The following is a 20,884-nucleotide window of genomic DNA, read 5'->3' as shown; positions in this document are numbered from 1 at the left end:
TTACCCTAAAAAGCATCGCTATCAACTATATCCACAGCCTCCTTCTCAACGTCCAGAACCAAGGCCTGTGAGATGCCAATAACATGGGCCTTCCCCCAAGAGGAATCCGCACCGATTTATGGGAGCTTAGGGGGCGTTCTTCATTACGATCTCATCAATCCTACAAGGAGAACTGAAGTGTCCCTGTAGCTCTTGACTCCGATGCTGAGGGCTGGGGGGGCGGGAGTATAATTAAAGATAAGGAAGGGGTGGCGGATACCGGAATAAGGTCGGTGGCTTTCTGTATGTGGAGTTTGAGAAAAACCTCCAAAGTAGTGTGAGACCCTGGAGAGGAATGAGAGTAGGTAAATTCAGCTCCTGGCACTTAGGTTCATTTAAGCAGTGGGGGGTCCGTTGAACTAGGGAAATGATGGGGGGCCCCCCCTCCCCAAAAGCAATCTTAAAGTCAACCTTGCTCCAGGAGTGGAGGAGCAAGGGGGCTGCTCTCAGGAGCCGCTCTGGGCTCCGGATTTCGCCAGCACCGGAAGTGGGGGAGGGGAGGGAGGCCGGCCGGGAAGGGAGCCGGCGCGGTGGGGGTGGAGGTGGGCTGGCTGCGCACAGAGGGGGTCCGGGGGCTCCCCGCCCGCCCGATGAGGGCAGCGGCCGGCGTGGGGGCAGGGGGATGCTGTCGTTACACGGCGGGGGCCAAAGGACCCGCTATGACTTCCCGGACTAACTAGGCCGCGACCCAGGGGCGAGGGGAGGCCGCGGCCACTCCCCTCGCCCTCACCCCAACCTTCCCGGCCCCGAGCCACCCGGGAATCAAAAAAAACGGGTTTAGTTACCGGAGAACAGAAACTTTACCGAACCGAGGGCACTATCCCCGACCTCCGCTCGCTGCCACGTCTTTCTTCTCTCTTAGCCGCTGCCCTCCGCCGTCCTCACGGCAGCAACACCAGCAAGAAATCCAAGACTGCCAGCGTCAAAGATGGCGCCCGGCTACAGGCTCCGCTCGGAGACCGGGCGGTTAAAAGTGCCAGCGCGACGCAACCGCGAGGATTCTGGGAGATGTAGTTCCTCTATGAGGCAGCACGTAAGACGGCGACCCCGCCTCGGGGCCATGTGACAGGGGGCGGCAGGCCAGGCAGGCCCTTCCTTTCCCGTGAACGCGTTTTATAGAGTTAACGGATTTATTGAAACCGTCTTTGATTTAAAAAACAAAACAATAAAAACGGTTTCTGTTTTGTTTTAAATCAAATGAGGCACTAAGCGAGAACTGTGTCTACCAGACAGTAGGCGCTCAGTTTTTTTCTCACACACAAAAAAACTTTTGCTTAATGAATAGTAAATGGTTCCAGCTGTGTAGACATCTAATTTAGAAATAAATTATTTTCCCCATGCAATCTTAAAGGATTTGTGCATTTATTTTTTTTATTTGAAGAAGTGAAGTTAGGTTTTGTTTGTTTTTTCTAATAAAAAATAATTTTTTTGTATTGGAAAAACATGTCATAATCCCTAAAAAGCTCATGAGGGTTTGGGGAGAAGGAAGAACATCAGCTTTGGCCTCCTCAATTATTGACATTAGCTTGTATTTTCCCATTTGGATGTTTTTACCTTTTTTCCTCCAGTTATAAAAGTAATACATATGAGTGTGTTTTGTAAAATGTAAATAATACAGATAAATGGATTAGAAAGTTTAAGTCTATTAATCTCATTCCTGAGAAATAATCTCATTAATTTAGCATATATTTTCTCTTTTTTTATAGTCTTAAAATATACTTAAATATATTACTGGTAAATTAGGTGCCTAAAATGCTTCCTGGGTTAGAAGTTCAGCAGAACTTGCTTAGGTGGCTACATTTACTGAACTCCAGAGGACACAGTTATGCTACTAAGAAAGGATACACTTGATGGTAAAGCAGATGGGATTCAGGCACCTTTTATTTCCTCCTGGGCTGCTTCTGCCAGATACCAACTTGGTGAAGGAGTCCAGCCAGCCCACAACTGGGCCCTGAGTCTCCTCAGGCTCGGGCTTTTATCTTCTTCCAAAGTAAGAAATCACGTTACAATCCTAGACTCAGAGCCTTAATACTCTGTGGTTGCCATGTCAACCAGACCTAATAAGCAAGCTCCACAATCTACATGCCACTTATATCAAGGTATGACCTCTGGCCCTACAGCTTTGGGTCATAATGCCAGATGAGTCCACCCAGTAGGTAACAGGGGTATTTTTGAAAGCCATTTTTATCCTTGCATATCTAGCAATAGCAACTCTCATAAAAATGACTGTAAATCACATAAATAAAACCCAAAATAATTGTACCCCAACTCATCTTTCTCTTAGCCAGATCTCAAAAATACCCAACAGCCAAAACCGATTTGGCTCAGTGGATAGAGCATCAGCCTGCGGACTGAAAGGTCCCAGGTTTGATTCTGGTCAAGGGCAGTACCTTGGTTTCAGGCACATCCCCAGTGGGGGTTGTGCAGAAGGCAGCTAATCAATGTTTCTCTCTCATCAATGTTTCTAACTCTCTATCTCTCTCCCTTCCTCTCTGTAAAAAATCAATAAAATACAATATATATATTTTTTAAAATGCCCAACAAAGGGAAGTTATTAGAATCTGTGTGAAAAAACAATACAAAACAAATAAGAAAACACATGTCTTTTAAGCATTTTCTATTAAAAGACCTTACTTTTGCAAATTTTATGACCACATGAACACATTACTAGAGTAGTCCTACCCAGAGTATCAAAGAAGGCTTCTATAAGAAACGGGCCCTAGAAGTTAAGCTCCATTAGCTTCATGGTAAATCCGCCTCTCTTCGTGTTGACTGACTGTGGAGTCATATGATCTGGATTCCAATCCTGACCTATCCTTCTCCCTGAAACTCTAGTCAACTCTGTGGATCCCACAGGTTTGGAGTAGCCTCAGTTTGTACCTTTTCACATTAGAAAACAGAGTGAAAAATAACTTCCATACAAATAGTTCATCCTCCAACTTAGTGTCCATTACCACTATCCATCATCCTTTCACTTCTTCTTTCTGCCCTTTGGTCTCAGCTGTCCTACATGAGTGAGGAAATAGAGACCAACAGATTCTTCCAGCAAGAAGCTTGGGATGAGAGACACAAATACCTACTAACCACAATGGATAAATTTCAAACTTCTTAATCTAGCTGCTATCTCTCAAGTCAACCTTCCTAGTACTGCCTCTCTACTGTCAATGCTTTCTTAGGCTGTTTAATTTCCTCATACAAAACTGTAGTTTTGTTAGGTGGTGGGTTAGTTAAGAAAAGGCAAACTAAGTTTTCATTATCAACATCATCATTTACCTGACACTAAGTAGTCTCTTATGTTTAGGTATTGTTGCTAGGCATTGTGGGGATCCCAAGTAGGTATGATATGTGGAACTTTTCTGGAAGACATGATAAATATAAAGATAAATAACTATCAGCTAGTGTACACCAAGTGTTCATCCATAGTTTGGACCTGGCGTTACTAACAAATGCTTACACAAGCCAGGCACCTGTATACATGGTAAGTATGGTGAGCCAGGTATAAGAATAAAACTTGAGTGCATGCCCTAGCTTAAAAGAGCCAGCTGTTACCATTCAACTTCAACTCATTCTTGGCAGGAGGGAATATAGAACCAGTGTTAATATATTTCCAATTTTCCAAGAGAAGCTGGAAATTCAGTTTTTAAAAAAATATATTTTATTGATTTTTTACAGAGAGGAAGGGAGAGAGATAGAGAGCTAGAAATGTTGATGAAAGAGAAACATCGACCAGCTGCCTCTTGCACACCCCCTACCGGGGATGTGCCCGCAACCAAGGCACGTGTCCTTGACCGGAATGGAACCTGGGACCTTTCAGTCCGCAGACCGACACTCTACCACTGAGCCAAACCGGCTTCGGCGAAATTCAGTTTTTTAAATGTGAAAATTTCTGATTTGTACATTTGGAAGCTCACTCAAAACAAAGTAAAAAAAAAAAATTCACTTTATAGGCTGGTTTATAACTTACACTTTAGGTCCAGGAGAGTTAGAAAGGAAGAGGCAGTCATTGGTAAGCACAGTTTCAGGAAATGCTTTTTGAAGGGAGGGAGACTTAAACTGACATTAAGTAGGACAGAGGTGGAAGGGTAGGTGAAGACAAGGAAAGAAGCTATGTTAGGGAGGCCCCTAACCTAGTAAGGAGAGAAATTCAATGACAGAAAAGTCCACAGTTTATGGAAAGAGTAAACTTTGTAAAAGTAGGTTGGAGCAAGATTGTGGAGGGCCTTGAATATTGGGAAGGCATTCGAATAATGTTCTAGGGACTAAGGAATTCCTATTGAAGGTTTTGAAACAGAAAAAGTAGAGGATGTGATATTTGCAAAGTTGTTTCAGAAAGGCTGAACTAGAGGTAGTGATGGGCAGGAGTGACCATAGTGAAGAGTCAATGGAAACAGCAAAGAGTGGTCCCTTCTTGATCTACCCATTATCTCCTTTGTCTCTTGTAGTTTTAACTTTCTCTCAGATTATTTCCCAAAGCCTGGTAACATAATTGATTTTTTAAAAAAGTTGGGTGGGGGAGCATTACCCTCAATTTCTTATTTCCCTCTGGCACATCTAATTTCCCAACTTACCTTCATTGCCAAGTTCCTTGACTATTTTCCCACCTCTCAGGAACTCTTCAATATATTTCATTTGGAATTATATCTCATGGCTTCTCTAAAATTATGTTAGTAGATGCATTAGTTTTAAGTTAGATGGATTCTTTTTAGCACATATTTCCCTCTTATTAACAAGCATTTATTGATACTTTATTACGGGTATGTGCCAGGTTTTTGTGCTGGCACATAATAAAATATCCAATGGAATCCTTACAATAACACTATTAGATAATATTATTGATCTCTTTTTAGAAATTATTACAAAGTTCTAGTGATGTGTCTAAGATGTCATTGTTGTAAGTGGCAAAGTCAGGATTCACACCCAGATCTGCCCAACTCCAAATCACGATGCAATCATTGGCCCTTATTCACCATATTCTATTTCTTTAAACTATTCCTTCCATGGTTCAAGGACAAAATTCTATCTTAGCCAGTCCTTGTAGCTGATCGGCCTGAGGGTAAATACCTCCCATTGATGTACCAACAGCAATAAAGGTTCAACTACAACCAGAGGGTGTACACAGCCCACATGGCAGTATGCACCTTGAGTGCCTAGCTTGGGTAATCAGGAAGGCTGTGCCACTGTGCCCTACAGAACACTTACTTCATAAGGCCACTCTATCAAGCCTTCTAGAAGCCCTACCTAATACACAGAAACAAACATAGGGAGGCTGCCAAATGAGGAGACAAAGAAACATGACCCAAATGAAAGAACACAGCAGAACTCCAGAGAAAGAACTAAACAAAATGGAGACAAGCAATCTACTAGATAAAGAGCTCAAAACACTGCTTATAAAGATGCTCAATGAACTTAGGGGAAGAGTAGATTAGCTTAGTGAGAACTTCAACAGAGATAGGGAACATAAAATCAGAACTAGGTAACATAAAAAGGAACCAGTTAGAAATGGAAGATACATGAAATGGAAAGAAGAATATATTACATGGAATCAACAATGAAGTAGGTGAAGCAGAGGATCCAATCAGAGGTTTGAAAGATAAGGAAGCAGAAAACACCCAATCAGAATAGAAAAAAAAAAAATTAAAAAAAAATGAGGATAGTTTAAGGAGCCTCTGGGACAATTTCATGCATACCAATATTCACATCATGGGGCTGTTGGAAGGCGAAAAGAGAGAGCAAGAAATTGAAAACCTATTTGAAAAAATGACAGAAAACTTCCCTAATTTGGTGAAGGAAATAGACATACAAGTCCAGGAAGTACAGATATGGGTTCATCCCAAACAAGATGAACCCATACCAAGACACATGATAATTAAAATGCCAATGGTTAAAGACAAAGAGAGAATCTTAAAAGCAGCAAGAGAAAAGCAGTTAGTTACCTACAAGGGATCTCCTATAAGACTATATTTAAAAAATATATTTTTTATTGACTTTTTACAGAGAGGAATGGAGAGGGATAGAGAGTTAGAAACATTGATGAGAGAGAAACATCGATCAGCTGCCTTCTGCACACCCCCTACTGGGATGTGCCTGCAACCAAGGTACATGCCCTTGACCAGAATCTAACCTGGGACCCTTCAGTCCGCAGGCTGTAGCTCTAGCCACTGAACCAAACCGATTTCGGCTCTGTGTTCTACTTTGATGTTTGCTGGGACTCCCTTAAATTAATACCGTATCTGGTACGCAATCTAAATCAGTGTACCAGGAAAACAGCAAATGTGTCAGGCCTAGCAGCATTCTTCTTCTTTTGAAACCCAGATGTTTGTGTGTGCCTGTGTGTGCACATATCTTTTTACTAATTTGATTTTTTTTAAATGCATATGAAATGATCACTTTATGTCAAAGGAAAATCTCTCAGGCAGGCAACAGTGCACACCCTGCTGCATAAAAAAGGCTGACATATTATCGATACATTACCGCCCCCTCCCCACCCCAGCCCACTGGCACTCTGGTGAACATGCTGATTTCTCAGGACAAAGTCCCCTTTCCCTGAGAAAATGCATAGAAGCAGATGAAGGAGCAAATCTCAGAGGAAGGGCATGATAGCTGGGAACCCAGGACTCAGCACCGCAGCGAAAGACCGGCCAGTATTGGCGCAGCTTTCCGGCAAAGTGCTTGTCAGAGCTCGGCTGCACGGCTGCCTCCACGGCCGGGATCTCGGCGGCGCAGCCCCAGGACAAGCGCTTCCTCCGGGCCCGGCGCGGCTCGCGGGGGCTCTCGGAGGCTCTCGGATGGAGGAGGTCCATCTTGGGGCGGCGCGTCCGGTAACCCAGGTCACGGTCGGCTTCACGTGGTCCTCCTGGCGCTGCGCGTCCAGCCGCCGCCGCCACCGCGGCTCTTCCCTGTGCCTCTCGGGCTCCGCAAAACACAGGCGAAGCTCTTCCGTGACCTCCGGGTGGCTCAGGCCGTCCTCCACCCCATCATCCGGAGCCGGTCTCCCTCCTCCTCTGGGGTCCCAGCGCGGCCTCCGCCTGTGCGGTCCTGAGGATGCTGCCCAGACCTCGGAGGATGGGAACAGCCTCAGCGGGAGTCCTGGGAGGCCAAGTGATGGTCACAGAGGGCCGAGGAGGCCCACCTTTCTCCGCACGAGCGCTCTATCCACTGAGCCAAGATAGAGCATCGGCCTGTGGACTGAAAGGACCTGGGTTCGATTCCGGTGGAGGGCATGTATCCAGTGGGGGTGTGTGCAAGAGGCGGTTGATGGATGATTCTTTCTCCTCGACGTTTCTAACTCTCTATCTCTCTCTCTTCCTCTCTATAAAAAATCAATAGAATATATATATTTTTTTTAAAAAGAAGAAAATAAATAAGACTCCCAGGCGTCCCCATAGGCGTTCTTGTGGATACGCATTCAAGCTTCTCTCTTCCTCTCTATAAAAGAAATCAATAGAATATGTTTGTTTTTTTAAAAAAAGAAGAAAATAAATAAGACTCCCCGGCGTCCTCATAGGTGTTCTAGTGGCTTCGCATCCAAGCCATTGCATTATAGTAAAGTTGCCAGGATCCTGCCAAACCTGGATGCCTAGACCACGGCGTGGCAGGTTCCGTTGCTGCCGCCTTTGCTGTCCTCTCTGAGTGTGAAAGTCCAAACGGGCCCGAAACTCACGGGCTCTCAGTTTGCCCATCCCGGGCGGTGGGATGCCGGGACCTATTTCCTGTGGGTGGGGAGTGGGAGGAGCTGTTGCCGGGGTGACTAGACGTGAGCTTTCGATTGGCCCCTCTGAGCGCCACTCCTCTGATACAAGCTTGAGTCAACTATCATCAGAGGTAGCAATCTGTTATATATTTGTGGGAGACAAAATAACGCCACCCCCCCTTCCGCGTATCTTCATGTCTTAATCCCTGGAACCTGTGAATATGTTACCTTACAAGGTAACAAAGTCTTTGCAGTGTGATTAGTATCCAGGATAAAAGCTTTTCCCTTTCTTCTTAATGTCTCATGGCATCCCTTACTATTTAATGCCATTCTAAATACAGAACAGTTAGAATTTTAATTTATCAACATGCATTTTACCATTCATCTTTATCTTGCACAATGCCAGTTTAGATGCAAATATATATCAGCATTTAACTCATATGTAGAACCACCAAAACGACACAATATTTATTTTGTAGCGGGTACATTCATACAGTCGATCCTTATTATTTGTAGATTCTTGTGTTTGCAAATTTACCTACTTGCTAAAATTCATTTTGTAACCTCAAGATCAATACTCTGAGCACTTTTGGTCATTCAGGGACACGCCCAGGTGCAGAGCGGGAACATTTCCAATGGGCACATGCACGTTCCCGCACCTGAGACTGAACAGGGAAAAATTCTGCTTTCTCATTTCAGCTTTCCAACTGTTAACAAGTATCTTTTTTTTTTCTTTTCTTTTCTTTTTTTTGCAGTCTATTTAGTGGCAGTTCCCTCCCGCCTCCATTTTTGTGCTTTTTGTTGGTAATTTCATTGTTTCAGATGATCTCCAAATGTAGGGCTGAAGTGCTGTCTAGTGTTCAAAGGGCAATAAGGGTGGAGAGAATGTGCTAACTAAGCCTCATTCAGGCAGGTATTATAATATAGTGAGTGCCAATGCTAATGAGTTCACCATGGATGTTAAATAAGGTGTCTTTAAACAGAAACTACACATAAAACAAGGTTATGTATTGATCAGTTAATGAAAACGTGACCCGAAGTTCAGACGAACCTTAGGAGCAGTGTGGGTCAGTGTGTTCATTAATTTAGTGTTTATTGTGACTTTCTAGACTATAACTACCATGAATGACACAAATGAATTGTATTAATTGTATTTTATTCTTACCAAAACAGTGGAAAGACTGCACAAAATATCAGTTTTTACTCATGTGACACTGTGATTTATAATAAGTATATATTTGGAGTTTGCTCCTAAAATACTTGGAATTGTCTAAGCGATGAGAATGACAAAGGCACCTTTTGTTATGTTAAAGTAACTTGATTTTTTGTTGTTGTTAATTCTCACCAGAGGATATTTCTGCATTGATTTTTAGAGAACTGGGAGAGAGTGGAACATTGATATAAGAGAGACACATTGATTGGTTGCCTCCTACACACACACACTGATGGGGGCCCAGGAATTGAACCTGCAACCATGGTATGTGCCCTTCACTGGAATTGAACTTGGGACCCATCAGTCCAAAGGCTAATGTTCTAACCACTGAACCAAACTAGCCAGGCCTTAATAGTGACTTTTGGATCACACCTAAAGAAGGGAGCAATTGTCAGAGAACCAACCATGTGATTAGAGGGTTGCAACTTTTAGTCCCACCCGCCCTGAACTCCAGGGAGGAAAGAGGGGCTAGATGTCCAATCTATTGCCAATAGCCAATGATTTAATTAATCATGCTTATGTAATAAAGTCTCTATAATGCCCATAAGGGCAGTATTCAAAGAGCTTCTGTTTGGTGAACCACAATTTATCCATTCACTTGTTTCGGGATACCTGGGTTATTTCTAGTTTGGGGCAAATGGGAATAAAGCTGCTGTAAACAGTTATGTATGTGTTTTTTTTGTTTTTGTTTTTGTTTTTGTTTTTGTTTTGTGTGTGTGTGTGTGAACACAAGCTTTATTTTTTATTTTATTTTATTTTTTTAAATATATTTTATTGATTTTGTACAGAGAGGAAGTGAGAGAGATAGAGAGTTAGAAACATCAATGAGAGAGAGTCATCGATCAGCTGCCTCTTACACACCCCTACTGGGGATATGCCCACAACCAAGGTACATGCCCTTGACCGAATCGAACCCGGGTCCCTTCAGTCCCCAAGCCGACGCTCTGTCCATTGAGCCAAACCGGTCTTGGCACAAGCTTTATTTTTTATTTAAAAGTTTTTATTTTTTTATTTTTTATTTTATTGATTTTAAGAGAGGAAGGGGGAGAGATAGAGAGATAGAAACATTGATTGGCTGCTTCCTACATGCCCCCAACTGGGGATCGAGCCCATAACTGGGATATGTTCCCTGTCTGAGAATCAAACTGTGACCTCCTGGTTCATTGGTCTGATGCTCAACCTCTGAGCCACACTGGCCAGGCTGAACACAAGTTTTCAATTCACTTGGGTAAATATCTAATAGTGGAAAGGCTGGGTCACAGAAGTAGTTTATAAGAAATTGCCAAATAGTTTTCCAAAATGAATGTTATGCTTTGCAATCCCATCAGCAGTGAGTAAGAGTTCCTGTCATCCTACATCTCCAGCATTGGTTGTCCATCCTCATTTTAAAGTGGAAACGGTCCCCTACTCCTACTCTGGCTTCTCCCTCCCTGTTGGCCCCTGCTCATTTTACAAAATAGTCTGAATTTTTGCTTTGCAGTCTGCTGGTATTAGCAAAAGTAATGATTTTATTTTAAAAATACATTTCTATTGATTTCAAAGAGGAAGGGAGAGAAAGATAGAAACAAAGAGATAGAAACAAAGAGAGAGAATCATTGATCAACTGCCCCCTACTGGGAATTGAGCAGGAAACCCAGGCATGTACCCTTGAGTAGATTCGAACGTAGGACCTTTCAGACCCCAGCCTGACGATCTATCCACTGAGCCAAACCAGCTGGGCACGAAGGTAATGATTTTAGACTACTTTATATTTCCACTGTGCACTAAAGTACTCTCTTTTTTTTTTTATTTGTTTATTTTTAAATCTCCTAATAGTCCTAAAAGGCAGTTTAGGAAACATCCTTAAGTTGATATGAGAGATCATGGCCTGTTTGAAAAGAATTTCTTTCTGGCTTTCCCAAACCTCTGCTTCTGTAAACCTCTTAGATCCCCATGCATCTCAGCCTCTTTGTAGTCTAACCAGATAAATCCACTGAAATGCAGGATGGTCAAGGATCTTCACTTGGACGTGGCAGGAGAGACTAGTACATGTGGCTTTCCAGCTGGGTGACGAGGCTTTAATTCCTCAGGAAGAGCCACGTGTCTTGTTCCTGCTCAGCATCGCTGCCCCCTGATGTGGCAGCCAGCACAACGTCATCATCATTGGAGCCCTCGTTTGACATCTCTCCTCCACGTTCCATCTGCCTGCTCTCACTCTGTGCAGATGGCTGATAGGTCCCATAATCCCCAGAAGCCAGGAACCTCCCTGATGGCATGACAAGGTGGACAGGAGTCTCTATACCCCCTGCCCTGCCCTCCACATGGTTTGTGTGTGAGGCTGTCCCTTCTCCCACCGACTGCTGGCTTCTATTGGGATCTGCTGGAAGGACATTTTCATAATCTCGGCAGCACCGAGAGGGCATCCAGGGCTGCGTCCCCTGGGTGGCCCCCAGGTCCAACTCTGCCGTGTTGACATAGTCATTTGAGGTCTGAGAAGATCCTTCCTCATCTCTGAGTGGGTCATTGCTCTCAGTTCCTGGAGGCAAAAACCAGGCGTAGTCATTGGCATGGGCACAGCCCTCGTCTCTTTCCTCAGTAAATCCCAGCTCCTGAGCACCTGGGAGGACAAAGCGGTGCCCAGGGGGGTGGTGGGTAGAAGCCAGCCTCTCATCAATCTCCGCTGCCGGGGGGACATTGACATAGTCCCGGGAGTCCTCTGAGGAAATGCTCGGGTGGTCTCCAGCTGCTCTGACGTTGACGGAGTGCACGGAGGGAGTGAGGTTCTCATACATCCGGGGCCCCGCGGTGTTGTCATAGATACCTACGGAGTGAGCCTGGGCTCCGTGCACCTGGAGGGCATGGCCGGCCCAGGAGGTCTGCGCGCAAAAAGAGAAAGCCAGTGACAGGACGGAAGCAGAGACGGGGACGAAGTCTTTCCTCTTCCCCACCCGGTACTCTTACCAGATCGTTCCTGCACCCCGTTCTCCACCTCAGAGAACAGTTCTGAATCAGATACAGAGATGTTGGATGCTAGGTAGGCATGAGCAAAACGGGCTGAGCTTAGGGAAAGCAACAATGCAATGTGACGATAAACAGTAACTGTACTTTGGCCACAACGTGGGGGTTCGATGGGGAGTGGAGGAAATACTATAAACGGGACAGAGCCTGCCAGCTCAGGGTACATTGAGGGGCAATATAGCCTAGTGGCTAAAGGTGGAGACAGGCTCAGACTGAGGGTGCAGACCCTAGCCTCACCCCTCAGCATACTCTCCTTGCAACCTGAAAGGCTAGCCCCACTTGAGCAAGTTACCTCCTCTCTTTATGCCTTACTTTCCTAAGTAATAAAGTGGGGATGACTATAGTATCTACACTGAGTGGCCAGATTATTATGATCTCTGAACACATAATCAACTGTGTATATCCTATATAATAAAAGGCTAATATGCAAATTGTCCCCTCAACCAGGAGTTTGATGAGCAGGCAGGCTGGCCAACCACCCATGTCCCCTCCCTTTGGCCAGGCTGGCCAGACCCCACCCATGCATAAATTCATGCACCAGGCTTCACACACACACACACACACACACACACACACACACACACACACACTGAGTGGCCAGATTATTATGCGTTCAGAGATCATAATAATCTGGCCACTCAGTGTGTATTATAAGGTTTCTGTGAGAAGTAAATGGGTTGCTACATGTGACGTGTTTAGAATTGCTCCTGGCACACAGAAGACACTAGAATGCTTGCCATTATTACCAAAGGGGTTTAAGGGGTAGCTGGCACAAACTCAGCTGATTATGGCCATTTAGGAATGCTGGTCTGATGTTTCCAGAACTTCCGAGTTTTCGAGAAAAGCTGGACATCTGGGCTTGCATGTGAGATCTTTTAGATTTTTAAATGTTGGCAACTGGCTTAAATGTTCTTCAAACACTACAGAGCCCAAGCTGACCATATGTGTGGGCTGAAGTCAGTTTGGGGTCTAAGCTCTGGATGCAGAATCCTGCCAGGACCCACCCATGCCCTGGAACTAGCTTTGGCAATGGCGTTTTCTCCTCCCTGCCCTGTCAAGGGAGTCCAGCATGGGCCTTGCAGGAGGAGGAGGGAGCACAGGCAGTGACAAGGAGGCAGCCGCAGGGTAAAGAGAGGCTGGGTACCGACAGGAACACCATCAGCAGCAAGACTGCATTTACTCGAGATGACCATAACACCAACGAGACGGACTCTTCAACAAGCAAACAGAACTTCTCTGTGGGAATTGGCATCCTGGTTTTCGAATCAGTCCCTCCACTGTCCCTGCCTCTGCCCCACACCATGCGGGAGCTCCCCTCAGCCACAGCGTAAGCCACATGGGGTTACTGTTACTGATTGTAATACATTTCTTGTAACCTCCAAGGCTAGCTCCCATTTGGTCAAACACTTTTTGAAACTAGCTATGGTTCTAAGTGATTGATGACTGTTTCTGCTGGTGGGGATCATTGAAATAATTTGAAAGGAGCTCCAGAAGTAATCCCTAAAGCAGGGTTTAAGTCTGTGTTCAGCACCAACAGCAATGGGGACTATCTGTGACCCTCCTGAGACAATTGCTTTGCAAAGGACCACACTCATTTGAATAAGCATGTGATCATGTCTGTTCAAACAACCCATTGCAGTTCTAACATCAGGCCCTGGAGGACTCATGCCCTGAAAATCCCAAGCACTTGCTCATTTTTCTGAATTTTCCTCCTTGGGCAGCAGGAGGTCCTGAGGTTAGTCTTCCTGATCTACCAATAGGGCTGCCAGGGTTCGTATGCAGGGGCACAACACCTGGGACCTAGAGTCCTTTCTCCTCCGTCCTTGTGCCAGAGACAGGCAATTTCTCCCAAGGGCCGGGCCATCCCATGTGACTTACCACGTGTGCGGAGGGAGGGCTGTCAGAGTTTCTGGAGAGGAGGCTCTCGATACTGAATACGCGGAAACTCCTTGACTGATGTCTCCCTGGAAGGACAGAGGACAAAGTTGATGCCGAGGCCAGTCCTGTCGTCAGCCTGCACGCTTCCAGCATCTGGGGGAAGCGGGTCTGTGTGGGGCCTGGGATCTGGGGGCTGGTGTTCTGTGGCGAGAGGGTCAGAGCTGTAAGGATGATGCACCCTGAGGCCTGAGGCCCTCCTCAGTGTGGGGGGCACCAGAGAACACCAGCCCAGGGGCGGGAGGCCGGGAAGGAAGCACCTGGTGTGACCCCTCCCTGCCTGGAATGCTGGTGGCCATGGTCTTCATTTTTTAGAAGGTCTTCCCCATCCCTAAACACACCCATCTGTCCTCTGCTACCTTCACATCAGGAAGAATCAACACCCCAAACCTAGCATGTGAGTCAAGGTCTGTTTAGACCCAAAGATCCTACTCTTCCCACTGCTGGAAGCTTGGAGGAAGTTGCTTCCGGGTGGTGAGAGGTGCATTCTGGGGGCAGACGTGGTGCAGGTCTGGACTCCATGGATTACAAGGAAATACTTACCTAGCACTCCTTGCCTCCGGGGCACGAGGTCATAAATATTTTTGGCTCTTTGTCTGGACTGAGGCAGAGTTAGCAAGGGCACCGTGGTGACTCGCAGGTAAGGAACCCGCCCTGCAGGGCAACGACACAGAAGGGGGACCCTGGGTATGAGATGGCCCACCCTCCCCTGCATCATAAAAAATACCCGTCCGACTTGACAAATGTCATTTGAGTTACAAGGATGAGGGACTCCATTGACAAGCAGGGAGAGAAAACAGGGTTCTGGGGTAGGAGAGCAGTGACTTTCCAGCCGGATCTCCAATCTCTCCGATCAGCACTAAGCCTTTTGGACCCACAGCCTAGGACCCCGAGGGAGGCAAGGACCAGATGTCCGATAAGGACTCCTTGTGGAAAGAGTTTACCCCTGGAGAGTAAACCGGGCTTCAAATGCCAGGCTAGATGATTGGCCCTCGTGTGCCTCAACTTTGGACAAGCAGGGGACTCACGCTTCTTCCGTGCTCTCCAGTTCCACAGGATGCAGAGAACCGCGATGACCAGGAGGATGGCAAGGAGTCCCGCCACCCCAGCAAAGATGCTGCTGCTCTGGTCCTTATCTCTGCAAGGAAACGGAGTGCCATGCCCCAGCCGGGCAGGGAGGCTGGAGAAGATGCTTCCCTCAGGAAGGGGAGCCCGGCGGAGGAAGGCCGAGTTGGGTGGGCTGTGTGGTGGGAGAGGGTCATCTCCTTGTGGACGCAGAAGGAACTGTCCCATGTGAATGCTCACTGGATGCCAGGGGTTTGCATATGAAACTTATTTTTTTTTAAAATAAATCTTTATTGTTCATATTATTATAATTGTTTCTCCTTCCTCCCCTCTCCCCCATAGCTCCTCTCCACCTGGTCCCCTGAAACTTATTTAATCTTTGCAACAACCCTACCTCTCTTTGTGACTAAGAAACCTGAGGTTTTGCCCGGCTGATATGGCCCAGTGGTTGAGTGTTGACCTATGAACCAGGAAGTCACAGTTCGATTCCTGGTCAGGGCACATGCCCAGGTTGCAGGCTGGATCCCCAGTGTGGATCGAGTAATATTTTTTACTTAATTTTTTATAAAAATTTTATTGCATTTCTTACAGAGTGGAAGAGAGAGGGATAGAGAAAAACATCAATGAGAGAGAAACATTGATCAGCTGCCTCCTGCACACCCTCTACTGGGGATGTGCTCACAACTAAGGTATATGCCCTTGACTGGAATTGAACTTGGGACCCTTCGGTCTGCAGGCTGATGCTGTATTCACTGAGCCAAACCAATTAGGGCCTTAATTTTTTAAAAAATATTTTTATTGATTTGATAGAGGAAGGAAGAGAGGGAAATATAGAGGCTCAGAAAGATATCACAGATTACTCAGATAGGAAGGATCAAAGATGGAAAGTGAGTCAAGGTCCATTTGGGCCCCAAGATCACACTCTTCCCACTGCATCACATTGGCCTCCAAACTTGCAAAGGCAAGCTCCTCTGTCCTTGTGTCCCCTTGTTGCCGCTCCCGGGCTTTCTGCCTTTCCAGGAGCAAAGGATTACCCAACTGACAGGGAGCGGCTCTGTGACAGGGGCCAGCTTGTGTGCACTGGAATAACCTTCACAGCATCAACGTGTGGAGCTGGTCTCCAAGCAACACTCTGTTCTGTGGAATTGAACCAACACAACCGCCAGCTGCAATTCCCCTGCAGGGATGGGGTGGAGCTGCTGCTGCTGGTTGCTGTTGTAACAGCAAGCAGCCCGTTGAGGCTACAGGAGTCGCTAGCTGACCTATTAGAAACCAGGTCATCTGTTAGGGAAGGCTTTTGTCTTGGGCTCTAGGCTCGTTTTATCTAGCTTTATACTGGCTATTTCCACTAGGCTGCCTAACCTATCTCAACCAAGTCTGTCTGAAACCGAACTCCCGTTCTCCCCCATCCGTCTGCTCCTCCTCTGTATTTCCCATCATCTAATGGCTCCATCAAACTCACCCCTGGCTGCTCTCTTTCTTTCATGTCCTACTCCTAGTGAACCAGCAGATTCTGTTGCTCAACCCTGGGCATCAATTCCAAATGCAGCTACCTCTCACTCCTCCTCTGCCTCCACCCGACCTAGGCCACGGTGTGCTCCACACAGACCTTTGCAATAACCTTCCTAATGGGTTTCTTTCTTTCACTCTTAGCCCCAACATACCATCTTTATTTTATTTTTATTTAAAAAAAATATACTTTATTGATTTTTTACATAGAGGAAGGGAGAGAGAGTTAGAAACATCGACGAGAGAGAAACATCAATCAACTGCCTCCTGCACACCCCCTATTGGGGATGTGCCTGTTACAAAAGTACATGCCCTTGACCGGAATCAAACCTGGGACCCTTGAGTCCGCAGGCCGACGCTCTATCCACTGAGCCAAATCGCTTAGGGCCCAACATACCATCTTTACACCCCCCTCCCCCCAAACCAGTGGTCAGCAAACTGCGGCTCCCGAGCCACATGTGGCTCGAGAGCCACGGTTTGCCTCTCTGTTGACTAATGAGTTTGCCGACCACTGACCTAGACTCTCAATTCCAATAATTACAGGCTGTTATTGTTCCTTGTGATTAAGCCCCTATCCCAGTGGTCGGGTTGCAACAGTAAGTCAAGTTGAGCCCTCTTCTGCTTGCAACCCTCCAGGACTTCCCATCACACATAGGATAACACCCACAGTCCCACCTCCCGGGAGGACTTGATGGCATTTATGTTCTGGCCTCTTCCTACCTCCTGGCCTCATTACCTCCCACTTCCCCTCTGACGCTGCCAGCCAGGACTCCCTGTGCTCCTCGCCCAGGCCAAGCACGGTCCTGTCTCAGACCTCTGCTCTCTCTCCCACCGGCCCGCATGGCTCAGCCCCTCATTTAACTCAGGTCTCTTCTGAGAGGTCACCTACTCATACAGGTCTTCCCTGGCCACACCATACCACCGGCAGTCCCCTTACCCTGCTCTGGTTTTCCTTCAGAGGGTTTATGACTGACATTATTATATGTTCGTCTGTTTTTTAAAAAAAGTATTTGACTCTCCCACTTGACCCTAAGCTCCAGGAGGCCAAGTACTTGTCTATCGTGTTCACCTGGTGCCTGGGACTGTAAGGGCCTGAGAAATATTTGTTAAATGAAGGAAGGAGCGAATTAATAAACAAATGGATGAATACGGAAATCAGGGGTGGGGTGGGGAGTCCAGGGTTCTGATGTTATGAATTCATTCCCCATCAATGGCCCCCTCCATCTGCAAGTGACATGTGTTTGTCAGGGTAAAAGCTTTTATTTCCCCCCAAACTACAGAGATTTAAAGCTCATTATTGTTGTGTTGTACTGTTATCACAGCACTGAAATTTATACCTACCAGTATTGCTAAAGTTCCAGCTGCTGACGGACTTTATTTTTGTTAGGAAAGTAACGAGTGAGCATCCAATTGAGATTTGCCATTAATTCAGTGAGACTTTATGACCTAAAGCATATGTTTATCATACCTGCGATTACTTTTTTCATTCATGGCAAGTTTTTAGGATCTTTGAGAAAAGGGAGCCTTTTGATTTTTTTCATGGTGGGACCTAGTGCTTGTTTGAGAAGCTAACTTGGCCAGAAATGGGCCACATGTTTGAGGTGGGACTTGAGACAGGAAAGACTGAGGACAGCAGTCAAAGCCACGGAGAGGTGGGAAACTCAACCAGGCCAGGCAGCTCGCGCTCAGAAAACCCTGCGTGATCACAGATTTTCTCAGCACCCACCCGTTTCCTCCCAGAGCGAGCTTCTCTGAGCCTCCAGTTTGGTGGTCTCCGTGGGCCTGAGCCTGGTTGGAAGGGGAGGCAGCTGCCGGGTGGAAGCCCCCGGGGTAGACCAGGGCCCTCGGGAATTCGGGGAAGGGGGAAGCTCTCCACCCTGAGCCACTCACCTGTCCAGCCTGCTGAGCGTTACCTGCAGAGTAACACTGGGCTCTGAAGTCCCCCCTCCGAGTTCTGAAAGGGGTTCTGAAAGGGCCGGGGTGATGACATCCATGGTCCACACGAATCTCTGGCTTCCGCTTCTCCTCCTAAGCCTCCTCCCAATCAAAGTCAGCTGCAGGCATAAGGGCCACTTTTCCCGGGTGGCTGACTCCCACGAGAAAAGGCAAAATTAGTTTGTATTTTACATATAATCCTGTGCGGGGGTGGGGGGTGTGTGGAAGGAGGAAGTCATTTGGTTTTTTAAAGTTCCAATCTTTCAAACCCGCCCCCCCCCACGCCCCCTCCCCCCCCAACTCCTTACTTGGTGTCTGCGCCTAAAATGTCAGGCTGAGTTGACCCCAGGTTCGGTTCTACCTGGATGCACCTACCCTGCCCACTGCAGGAGGGCAGAGCTCATCTGGGCGTGGGGCTCCCTGAGGGGCAGTGCAGGCCGAAGCACAGTCTCTGCCTGCTGGTGGGGGGGTGAGGGGCACTGAGGGGGGAGCTGCCAGGAGGCCAAGAGAGGCTCTGCGAGAGGCGCATCTTCCCCAGCCCCCAGAGCAGAGAGGAGAGAGCAAACACTTGGCTGGAATGGAAACAGAGAGTCAGAGACAGGAAGCCACACCACCAACGTGCGCACGAAGCACGGGGCACCGGAAAGCGCTCAGCTCTCAGCAGGATGGCAGAACACACGCCCCCACCATCCCCACCGCTGCGGCTCCCCCCGGGGCTGTGGTGCTCCTGGGCAGGCGGGCTCCGTGGTCTGGGGAGAGGGATTACAGAGGGGTCAGGTGGCAGGTTTCTGAGGCCTCTCGTGTTCCATCAGGCCCCAGGTGCACAGCGGTGTTCGCAGGCCCAGGAGGACTGGACCGTGCTTTTTAGACCCAAATGCAACCTCTGGCACCTGAGGTGGAACCGTGGGCGGCGGGTGGAAAGGTTGCTGTCGTCACGAACGCTGCCAGATGATTCTGATGGAGCTGCTCTGTGTCTCAGTATTTTGAGAACCTTTGTTCTGGGTGTTGCCAGAATGGGGCTTATGCTGGGTTCGCAGGGCCCTTGGGGTCCACTCTGTCTGCCCCCAGGGCCCCACGGCTGGCTGCCTCGCTCACAGGGCCCCCTGGAAGGATGGGTCGGGTCCTTTGCACACCTGTCTCAGAAGCCAAATAGTTTAGCCCCGGTGTCTACCTAAAGTGTCCCAGCTTTGAGGATTGCTCCACATTTGTTTCTCACTCTCTTACCCTCTTCCTCTGACAAATCTCCTGAAACCCTCTTTGCATCTTGGGAGTCTGAAGACTAGGGGTCACTAAGGCCACTATGAGGGGGTGACGGAGGGCCTCTGACCTCATTCTCCACAAGGAAAGCGATTCAAATAAATGGCAGGGAAGGCAGCAGTGCCTGATCACCATGTCTCTCTCCCACCCCTTCCTGAGCTGTCAGCCCCTGCCCTGGCCAAGCTCTCCCAGGCTCTCCCCCTCCCCCCCCTAGGGAGGGCCGCATGTGGCTCTCCTGAAGCTCTGCCACTCCAGACCCTCACTGCCCCTCCCCACTTCCCTCCACCTGCCCAAGCAGCCTAACCTGGCAGGAAGCAGAGATGGCTCAGGGGCAGCTGCTTCTAGAACTGGAATCGGGGTCTCTGTCCATTTCTGCTTTGGATCGGGACTTAGTAAGAAGGAGGAATCCTCACTGGAGTTTTGGAGCTCACTGAATCTTCCTCTTGAGTGTGTTGCTTGTGAATGTGTAGAGTTGTTACCTGGTGTGGTGGTCTGAAGCTGTCCACTGGGTACACTAGCTCTGGTGCCCTCCCCACCTCCCCTGGAGGTACAAAGTCAACCACTGCCTGTGCCCTGTCTGGGGCCACCCGTCAGGAGCTACAGAGCAATCTGAAGATGGCTGTGTTGGGCTTGGAAGTGCCAAGGAAAGGCCAAGCTGTGAAGCAAGGCAGGCTGCTGCTAGTGCTGAGCCTGGAGCCTCTTACTGATAGGTATGAGGCATGCTGATGCCAAGTGCTGCTTGTTTGAGAGATTTTTAGAAAAGTCTGAAGCCTGAGGCAGGACAGGCCATTCAAATGGAAAAGCTGCTGCAAAGAGCCTGAGTGAGACTGCAAATTGAGTGGGGTGGGTCTCAGGGAATCACCAGGGTGGAGCAAACAGTGTGAGCCAGGTGGATGGAGACTCAGACATGGCACCTGCCAGTCAGCTCTGCAATGGGGGAGGTCTCAGCATAGGAACAATGACCTCTGTCTGAGAGAAAGCTGACCCCAAGTTCTTGCTCCAATGCCAGCCAATCCAGTTCATCTCCACATGACCTTAGATCCCCCCAAGCTGTTGCCCCAGTGTAGGAGCTCAGAGGGAGGAAGTCTGAGTAAGTCCATGGGCTGGCCCTTTAAAAGGAACTGCCTGGGTCTCTGACAGCCTCTGTGTCGCTCAGCCACAATCGCTGCTGTTTTTATAGCCTAAAGTTTCAGGCACTTCTCTTCACAGCACTGGAACCTGGGCTTAGGGATCTGATGTGGGGC

General features: G+C 47.7%; 2 protein-coding genes across 26 annotated transcripts in view; both read right to left on the bottom strand.

The window, feature by feature from the left end:
* Nucleotides 1-994, bottom strand: part of ZC3H11A (zinc finger CCCH-type containing 11A) — a 30,756-nt gene extending 29,762 nt beyond the window's left edge. For 6 of the 25 annotated variants that reach the window (XM_036442103.2, XM_036442095.2, XM_036442102.2 and 3 more), the window contains exon 1: nt 825-994. The gene's annotated coding sequence lies outside the window, so the exon portion shown is untranslated. Of the gene's footprint in view, nt 1-4; nt 325-824 lie in introns of all 25 variants that reach the window. The other 19 variants (XM_045582998.1, XM_036442098.2, XM_036442109.2 and 16 more) reach the window with 10 other exon arrangements.
* A 9,681-nt stretch (nt 995-10,675) lies between these two features.
* Nucleotides 10,676-18,663, bottom strand: LAX1 (lymphocyte transmembrane adaptor 1). Its single transcript, XM_036442115.2, has 5 exons — nt 18,339-18,663; nt 14,903-15,012; nt 14,418-14,528; nt 13,818-13,903; nt 10,676-11,797 (listed from the first exon to the last, which is right to left on the bottom strand). Exons 1-5 carry the CDS (start codon nt 18,440-18,442, stop codon nt 11,000-11,002), a joined length of 1,209 nt encoding a protein of 402 aa, XP_036298008.1. The 5' UTR covers nt 18,443-18,663; the 3' UTR covers nt 10,676-10,999.
* Nucleotides 18,664-20,884: the final 2,221 nt, after the last annotated feature.

The sequence above is a fragment of the Pipistrellus kuhlii genome, unplaced genomic scaffold (assembly GCF_014108245.1).
Source record: "Pipistrellus kuhlii isolate mPipKuh1 unplaced genomic scaffold, mPipKuh1.p scaffold_m20_p_18, whole genome shotgun sequence".
Lineage (NCBI taxonomy): Eukaryota > Metazoa > Chordata > Mammalia > Chiroptera > Vespertilionidae > Pipistrellus > Pipistrellus kuhlii.
Note: the sequence above shows the minus strand (reverse complement) of the source record. Positions and strands in the feature narration are given on the sequence as shown.

What these genes read in the sequence shown, in the direction of transcription:
- LAX1 (XM_036442115.2), bottom strand. Translation starts at nt 18,442, where the DNA reads ATGGATGTCATCACCCCGGCCCTTTCAGAACCCCTTTCAGAACTCGGA. An exon ending in CCGGAGGCAAGGAGTGCTAG is followed by an intron (nt 13,904 to 14,417) that starts GTAAGTATTTCC and finishes CTGTCCTTCCAG; the next exon opens with GGAGACATCAGTCAAGGAGT. An exon ending in GCCCTCCCTCCGCACACGTG is followed by an intron (nt 11,798 to 13,817) that starts GTAAGTCACATG and finishes TTTTGCGCGCAG; the next exon opens with ACCTCCTGGGCCGGCCATGC.